Source organism: Salvia splendens, chromosome 14, assembly GCF_004379255.2.
Source record: "Salvia splendens isolate huo1 chromosome 14, SspV2, whole genome shotgun sequence".
NCBI classification, from domain to species: Eukaryota; Viridiplantae; Streptophyta; class Magnoliopsida; order Lamiales; family Lamiaceae; genus Salvia; species Salvia splendens.
The window spans coordinates 26,433,180-26,442,897 of NC_056045.1; the positions used below are offsets into that span (position 1 = coordinate 26,433,180).

General features: G+C 37.8%; 1 protein-coding gene across 1 annotated transcript; it reads right to left on the reverse strand.

Annotated features, from left to right (window-relative positions):
• Positions 1–1,723: 1,723 nt before the first annotated feature.
• On the reverse strand, positions 1,724–2,912 carry LOC121763306 (dof zinc finger protein DOF5.4-like). Its single transcript, XM_042159301.1, has one exon. The coding sequence runs from the start codon at positions 2,767–2,769 to the stop codon at positions 1,930–1,932; it is 840 nt and encodes a 279-aa protein (XP_042015235.1). The 5' UTR covers positions 2,770–2,912; the 3' UTR covers positions 1,724–1,929.
• Between the last annotated feature and the right edge of the window lie 6,806 nt (positions 2,913–9,718).

A 9,718-nucleotide genomic window follows, 5' to 3' on the forward strand; every position in this document is an offset into this window, starting at 1 on the left:
GATCTATATATTTTTGTCACTATTCTTTTATGGATAATATAGGGAACAAAAGTAGGTGGGGGTTAAATTTTAATTTCAATTATATTCTCAACTCTAAATAAAGAGCTACTGTACATAATTGTAAAATGTCGATATATGCATGCAGAAACAGCACAGTTGATTCCACTAGGGCAGATTTGTAATAAAATGTCGATATGCCTGGCTAGTTAAAATCAAGTAATGTACGTATGTCATCACATTTGATTTCAGTTGGAGCATACTATTTCAAGCAAATTGATAAGTATTTTATTCATAAGAAAAATATATGGGGTACATATAATAATATATATGTGTGGTGGACAAATATATACTAGCATCCACGATAGCGGACGTCCCGCCGGACGTCCGATCGGTGAGCGGGTAGTCCGTCCGGGAAGTCCACTATTGGGGCGGACAAGCGAGTGAAGGACGAGCCAAACGGACGACCTCTCGTCCGTCGGATAAAGCGCTCGTCCGCTATTATAGGTGCTCGACGGATGTCCCGACGGACGAGAGCATTTTCTTTTTCTTTTTAATTTCAACTCTATATATCCGGCTCTAGACCCCGTTTGGCTAGCGGCAACTATAAAGATTCAAGGCATACTAAACTTTGTTTAAATTGTTTTTTTGCTGCATTGTATTATTTTAATTTTTTTTATTTAATAAAATTATTATTGCACTTTCTCCGCTCGTATTTGTGTCGAAATTTTAATTCCGTAATTGCGTATTTGTGAATTTTTATTATTGTGCTTGTCCGCCGGAATGTCCTAGTGCTTATCCACTATTGTGTAGTGGGATGTCCTAGTGATGTGACAGTGGGGTGAGAAGTTTTAGTGACGTGACATAAGGTATTTTTGGGAAATCCTAGTGCTAGCTAGTCGTGGGAAAGTTTTTCCTATTATGGATGCTCTCAGATAAACACCAAAATCGAAATGACAATGACTTCTTGTTTAAGTATTTAAAAAAAATACTAGTTGGATATTTTCAAATGAAGATTCGATGAATTACATTCGCACGTCGGCGTAGACATTGAAATCATGAAAATTGATTTTTATTCATAAACTACGTATATTTCCACTTTGAGCTCTACTGAGTAACTTCGATTGAGGTTTTTGCATTAAAAAAACTTCTTTTGGGACTTGTTAATGTTTTGTTAATTAGGTTAAATTATTAGTACTAGTATAGGAGTAGTATTTATATTATATGTGAACTAAGTGTTGAAGAAAAAACTACGATGAACTTTCACAAAAATGATTGATAAATTATAATCATAATTGTATCAACTAATATGAAGGAACTTACATATTTGTACCTTGACAAAACTTGAAAATAAGCATGAAGGATCTATTAGTATTTCCGTATTTATTTTGCCTAAAAATAGAAGTACAAGAAAAAACTCGAAATGAACAAAAATAAACACCATGTGAATTAGATACCAGATTTTACCAAAAAAGTAAAATTGTATTCTCTCTCATTTTATTTTCTTTTTTTTCAAGAGCCTAACCTAAATACAACCACAAGGATCTTTTATTAAACGGGTAGCAACCAGATATCTGTTTAATAAATTTATAATCAATTACTTGCAATCAAGGTAATAAGGTTGTATTTAATGCAAGTAGGGGAGTTGGGATATTTCTAGTTTTAATGTAAACGTATTGGTATTAGTATATATAAAATCGATGAAAAATTAAAAAAGACATTTATATAATCAATCTGCTATCAACCAACCCACCAGCGCAATTTATTTGTAAATAGTTTACAATTGGAGCACCAAAATGACCTTTACAATTTTCTACGAAAAAAAAACAATATTTGATATTAAGAAATATCAGTGTAGTGAAACAAAATAATAATTATAATAATAATAACAGTAATTAGTGATAAATAATGGGATGAGAGATTAGTACTCTACTACGGAAGATAATTTAGGGATTGGTCATTGTCAGTCCAGTCGGATTGACTCCAGTAACCCGGATCCACGCCAGCCGTTAGATCAAACAGCCCTTGATCTCCGCCGTCGCCGCCGCTTCCCCAATCCAGCGCCTCATTGCCAATATCCTCCATCTTCAACCCCTCCGGCCCCGTCGCGATGTCGAGCCCCATCATCAATTCCTCCGGTGACGTCATCATCCCCGTGAAGCTCTCCACCTCCGCCGCGAAGATCTGTTCCTCCGACGACGGCGGCTGATCGAGGCTAGGGTTTGCGATTGGATTCGCGTTGGAGAAGCTCGCGTCGGCGAAATTGTACATCACCGCGGAATCCGGCGTGGTATAGATCGGTTCCGCCGCTGCGGAGGATGTAGGAGGAGCGGTTGCGACTGCGGCGGCGGAGGTGGTGAGGCTGGAGCTCTCGCTGCTGGAGCTCTGCGCGGTGGATTTTTCCTCTGCGTCGTCGTCGGCGGCGGCGGCGGAGGAGGAGGCATTGGTTTTAGGCTTGGAGCGCTTGGTTTTGCGGGAGCCGCCGCCGACGGGGACGTTGCGGAGGACGCCGCCTTTGGTCCAGTAGCGGCGGCAGCTCTTGCAGAAGTGGCGCGGCTGTGAGAAGTTGTAGTTGTTGTAGTAGCAGAATTTGGTGTTGAGCGAGTCGCAGCGAGGGCACGTGACGACCTGGTGGTTGTGTGGCCGCATCCGCCTATCTCCGGCGCCGATAAACCTCCCTCCGCCGCCTATTTCTTCTCCGATGCCATGCATATCTTGCATTCTCGACGATTTCAGCTGCTCTAGGTTTACAACCGCCCAATTTTCCGGCATTCGCCGCAGCGTAGAGAAGCTCAGTGTTGAGATGTGAGTCACTGAACTCCACACTCTCTCTCTCTATCTGTCTCAAACAAATATCCCAGCAAATATTCCAATCTCAATATTTTAGTGACGAGAGCAAATGACGGTTATACCCTTAGATACATAAAAATACTGTGACAGTGACCGGGTCTCATATCGTATCATATGATATAATCGGTCGTTGCCAGTCGGTTATTCGACATCATTTCACATACCATTATTTACATCAGATAATTCATTTTACTATAAAGTATCCACTCAATTCTATAAAAGTAAAGTCATATTTTGGTGTGTTTTATAGCATCATTTCTTATTTTATTTTTTTTATCTTTCTATATTTTTCATTTCTCTTTATTATTCACTTACTTATATCACTTCTTTAATTTTTTACTTAAATAGCATGTTAAAAAAAACACCTTCACTACCACGAAACAAATAAAATATTATCTTTGTTCACCATTCTTTGTCACAAGTTTGTTATTTTTAGACCATAGATCGTTTGCCAATAATTATTATAATTATTTTTCATTCATTTTATTCAATTAAAAATAAAATATTTATTACAATAGAAACAATATTATTTCTATTTTTTCTTTTAATTTATTTTGTGGTCATAGTATCTCATAATATAATAGTACTTCATCTGTCTCATAATAGATGTTACACTCTTTTTAAATTGTCCTATAAAAGATGTTAGTACATAAAGTGTTATCACACATTATTATAAATATAGCACTTCCTCCGTCTCACAAAAGATGTCATATTTGTGGGACGACACGAGATATTAGGAGGTTTCGTTTTATGTGTTAGATGGAAAGAGAAAGTATATATGCATATTATTGTTAGAGAGAATTTATTCTAAAAATGAAAATATAACATCTTTAGTGCGACAAATTAAAAAGGAAAGTGAGATATCTTTTATGAGATGAGGGAAATATTATTTTTTCTCTCGACCTAACATATAAAACATCTCTAAAAATCTCGTGTCATTCTACAAGTATGCCATCTATTATAGGATATGGGAATACTACATAAAATTCAGTGTCAAAAAGTAAACATTTACATATTTAATGGATCAAAGAGAGTACTATATTAATAAAATTAAGTATATAAAAGTAAAATTTACTACTTCATCCAAAAAAATAGACAAATTTTACTATTTTGGATTATCCACTAAAATTAGACTAATTCTAGAAATGAAAGTTTTAAACCAATACTAATCTTACGCACATTCGAAAATGTGGATCTCATAATTCACTAACACTATTTTTCTACCATGTTTTCCTTCCTTCTCTCTTGCTTTATCAATCTGTGTATTAAAATTCATATCATTTACCACTTTATCTATTTTTAGTAAACGAACTTAATATTATCTAACTAATTTTTTAATCCTTTTTTTATTATAGTATTTTTTAAAATTCACTGTTAATGACGGATAGAGGAAGTTACTATTCGAGTTGAATAAAAATATAGGAGTTTGTCATTAGGTGGGGTGGTGATGGCACGTGTGGGGGAGTGGATAGGGGAGCGAGTGATCAGGTGGTGTCGGCCAATGTCGCGATGGGTGTAAATGTCAGATACAACTGATATACAAATTGCCACGTCGAGCTACTGTTGGCCTATTTAGGGCATCCACAGTGGTGTGGATGTCCCGTCGAACATTCCCGCGGATATTCCAAAAACACCTCATGCCACGTCATAAGGACATTCTACTGCACAGTAGCGGACATCCCCAAGGACATCCCGACGGACTTTCCATAATAATAAAAATTCACCAAATTAAACAATTTACCGAATTAAATAATTTACGTAATTAAAATTTCGACATAAATACGGAGAAATTGCAACCACTTTATTTAAAAAAACATACATAGTACAAAAAAATATACATAATTATTAGAAAAATTACATAGTTAAAAAAAACCGTCGTCTCACTCCTCGGATTCCCCGCCGCCAGTACCCTCGTCGTCCCCGCCAGTAGTCCCCTCGTCGCCACTCTCCGCCATGTCTCCTAACCCCAAATCGCGCCGCATACTGTTGATGATATCCTTCAGCGACGACTTGTAATGGCGATCGGTCGATGTCCGCCATTCAACCATTGCACGTAACAGGGTTTCATGTTGCGCGACGCGGACAAGTGAGGGGAGCTAGGGATCGTTTTGGGTAGGAGCTGCCGATTGGGCCTCGGCGGACCCGCTGGCGCTTCCACTCGCCATCTGCGCCGCGGACTTTTGAACCACCGGGCGACTGCGGCAGGCCGACGATGAAGATGTGGGGAACTCTGCCTCAGCGGGGGGGGGGGTTTGGGAACCAACACTGCTACTGTACTCCCCAGAACTCTGCCTTGGCGAGGTAGTGCCCCATCCCGTGCCCCTCTCTCTCCTTGTCCTCCCCCTTCTCCCTGTCGTCGTTGGTGCGTCTGTGGGAGAATCCCGGATCGGAGATAGTCCCAACTCCTCCAAGAGAACGTCTCGATGCCAGTGAACTGAGTCTCGAGAGGAGTACTCGGGGGGTTGTCTGTCGACAGTAAATCCATATAGGGGCGATAGACATTGTCCACCGGTGATTGGGGGACCCCCTGCATACTCCCCCATCAGTGACAGGCGAGCCCTACATCACCCCGGCATCATCATCCCGAGCATCTGGGGCGGCATCATCCCCGGCATTCCGTGCATCATCACCGGCATTGGGGTCATTCCGGCACTCACCCCGGGCATTTGGGGCATCATCCCTTACCAAGGCGAGTACATGTTGTAGTACCCGGGCATCATCCCCGCCGTCATTTGGGGTTGGGGCATCATCCCCGCCATTCCGGACTTCGTGGCGGACATTGGGGTACTTCCGCCAACGGGAATGATCGGTACATGTGACTTGCTCGTGGCGGGGGAATCACTATCGTGGTGCTCCATTTATCTTCGAAAGAAAAGTATTTAGAGAGAGAGATACTCGCTAATATAAGTGGAGCGAATGAAATGGAATTCAACGAGCCGTAATTATAGAATTTTTGAAAAAATAATAAAATAATCGAGACTTCCGCGCGGACGTCCGTGGGGTCAACGCAATGGCGGACGTCCGCAAGGACGTCGCCACGGACGTCCCGGGAACGCCGCGGAACTCCGGTATCCGCAGCGGACGTCCGTATCCGCGTCACTTTTGTACAATGGCGGACGCCCGTCGGGACGGGCGCTATTGCAGATGCTCTTACCGGCACAAATCCACTTATTTTTTAATAACCAAATCTTGCCCAAAACTGAATATCTTATTCATTTCTGTTAACTTCCAAAATTAAAATAATACGGTACTGTACATATTCAGGGGAAATATATATGTTTTAATGATTAAATCAGTGGTATTAATATTTATCAATCATTACTACATTCCGAATACCACATTCCAGAGTCATTCAATTTTCGACAACATAAAGTCTAGGCATGCCGGAAGTCCTTGAGATGTCGATTTGATGTCTAGTATTAGTAAATTTTTTAACCTTTTTTTTTTGGGTTGAAATCCTATTCAAATTTCGTACATTAAGTACATCATTTTCATAGTAAAAATAATATGGGAAGTTGGAAAACTAATACTACTAATATACTGTTGGAGTTATAAGAAAATTAAGTATGTCTATTGAATGATACCGAAAATCATACTGATGATGAGCTATATATAATACGGAGTATATCATAAATTGCATGTTAGGGAAATAAATATATTCTCTATTTCTCATGTTATTCGCACTTTTCTATTCCGTTTGTCCCAAACTATTACACTTTCTTATTAAATAATTTTGCATTACACTTAAAAATATTAATTTAATTACACTAAATAAGCGATCATAAATTTATGACCTAAAATGAAAGTGTGAATACATGGGACGACAGGAGTATATCTTTTAATTACAAATTCAATGCTAATAAGAAAACAACGAGAATATTCAAGCAAATAAGATCCTAATTCGCAAACTACGTTAGAAGTTTTTTCAAGTGATCACATACTCATTATCTTAAATCTAAGCTCCACTTGTATTTCATGATTTCATCATAAGCTTATAAGGTTAATCAAAATGAACCTAAAACTGCTAATTTATTGTAACAATTTGTTCACATAGTTAAAAAACATTTCAAACATTTGGCCTTGCCCGGAAAATATGTGTTAGGTGTTAGTAGAAGATAGACATAAATAATCGATAATTTTTTGTTGTCTCCACTCTCACAATAATAAAGCCAATTAAAAAAAAATTCAAATTTTGGACCTCCCTGTCTCCAGTGGTACAATTTGCCGCATTAACTACATGCAATCACTATCCACAATTTATCTCTAAAACTTATTTAGAGCGTCCACTATAATGAAGACGCGGCAGACGCCGCGTTTGGGGTGAAAGCGGGGCCCGACGCGGCGAAGGGGGAGGGAGGCGGCGGACGCTCGATAGCCGGGTGCGGGGCGAGGATGCGGCGGGGGGCTATAGGCGCGGCGCCTATAGTGGGGGAGGGAGGCCGCGACGGTTTTCAGCTGCCAAGGAGATTGCAACCGAATGGAGAGAGAAGTGAGAATTGGCGACGAAAACACACTGTAGCACTGTACTGTATGGGAGATTTAATTCTTTGAATAATAATCAAAAAAAAGGAAAAGGAAAAAGACATGAATTTGTTATAGTCGACTTCCAATTATTCGTATAGTCGGCTTCTTCTAATTACGTATAGCTCGATAAATTTGTTCATAATTACTTGAAACATTATAAAATTAAAGTTGATTATAAAATTTGGGGGCTATTGGATGTGTCCACCATAGTGCCGGACACAAAATTTTGGGGCTATGGACAAAAAATTGGGGCTATGGACAAAAAACTGGGGCGGGGCTATTGGGCGTGTCCACCTTATAGTGGACACCCTTATTGGCGCGACAATTTTAAGAGGAGTAATTAATTATTTATACTCCCTCGGTATTAAAAAAAATAAAAACATTTGAAACGGTACGGATTTTAATGCACAATTAATAAAATAAGTGAGAAAAATTGGTAAAGTAAGAGAGATCAAAAGAAAAATGAATAAAGTAGGAGATGAGAAGAGAAAAAGTATTGAAGTAGGGTTAGTGGATTGTGGGGTACATGTCATAAAATAAAAAGATTTTAAAGTTTTTATTTTGAAGGAACAACCTAAAATGAAAATAGTTGTTATTTTTAAAAAACGGGGAAGGGGTATGAAATAGTAGAAAATAAGACGCTCATAAGAAAAAGTAGTAACATTTAAATTACTTAACGTGGCTATTGTAGCGTCATTCACATATATTTCTTTATTATCTCAAATTAAGTTACACGTTCAATTGAAAATACACATTTTATCAAGGGTCCCCAACATTGAACTTTGTAGAAACCGACGATGCATTAATTTTTCATTAATACGATGTACAAAGAAATAAGAATCAAGATTCGGATAAGTCGACCCATCTACAACTATATTCATAATAAATGTGAAAATATCTTTTCATACACTAGGCAATATTAAAAATATTACAACGTAGTGGGACTTGATATTTAAAGAAAATGGACCCCATACATAAATATTTATATTTCAGAATTGGTATCTAAACTTCTAAACATATGTGTGTAGGGGTGGTTTTGGGTCATGTTCAAATAATATTTGGATCCATATAGTGTATATTTGTTGTTATATTTATATAATCCGGTTTATCATGTCTGTATCTCCAAAGTAGAATATAAAATTTTAAAAAAATTAATAAGCATAATTTTGGCGGTTTGACTATATATCCGAAATTGCAATGCTTGCACCGCCCACTAGAACTATAGGATAATAAAACTTGATTTAAAAGCCTATTTGATATAATTTCAATGCCTATATATCGATCCATTTATACGCTTTCACATCCACCGCCCATTACCAAAATAATACACTCTAGAAAATATACTCAATGATTTTTTTTGAAATGAATGAAAAATACTAGTACATCATACTAGTATTTTTTTGTAATAATCTAATGTTGCACGTAGCTAACGGATTTGTTTGTTTCATACAATTAACTAAATCTCAAAATCAAGAAATACAAATTTGTTTGTTTATTATAGAAAATTACTCCATAAAACTTCGCTAGAATCTGAAAATTATAAAAGTTACCAAAGAAAATTCAAATAGTTCAACGAAGCGCAGTTAACTGGTCTGGACCCGTGCTTGGGGAAAGGTTGGTTGACTCGTTCCTTCCCATCCCGACAACGAAGCGCAGCTCGGTGGTAAGACGCTTCACCTCCGACCGTTAGGCCAGGGGTCCGAGTCACTTCGGGGGTAGATGGGGAACCATCGTCGATCCTCCTTAAAAAAAAAAAAATTCAAATAGTTCAAGTTCGTTCGATACATGGAATTGAAAATGAATTGGTATTAGAATTCCACATAATTAAATTGGAAATAATTCAATTCAAAATTCTCTATTCGATAAACCGATTTAATTGATATGAAGGTGATTTCAAAGAAATTATGCACTGTGTATATGGGTGGTTTAGGTGTGTGTTGTGTGAATATGTATGTGTGTGCGTGCAAGTGTACGTGTGTGTCTGCAGGTGTGTTTATCAGTTTATGTATGTGCAAGAGTGTGCATAGGTGTGTGTATGTGTGTTGGTGTTTATTGTGGTGTATGAACCTGTAATTTTATTATTATTTAAATTTTCAATTATCTATTTTTTATATGGACTCAAATTATGAATTTGAGAAGAACTAGAATCGTAATTCAATTTCAAATTTAAATATTTTATGGTAGTACTACTAAATATTGAATTTAGAAGTTTTCAATTCTAATTTTAATTCCACGTGCTCAGTTGCATGATAGCTAATGGAGTCTAAATATAATTTAAAAGAAGTGAGATCTCCACAGATTTAATCACACCAAGATTATGTTTAGAGCGTAAACAGAAACATGTGGA

Bases quoted from the DNA above. Each gene is read 5' to 3' on its own strand.
- LOC121763306 (XM_042159301.1), bottom strand. From the start codon at position 2,769: ATGCCGGAAAATTGGGCGGTTGTAAACCTAGAGCAGCTGAAATCGTCG.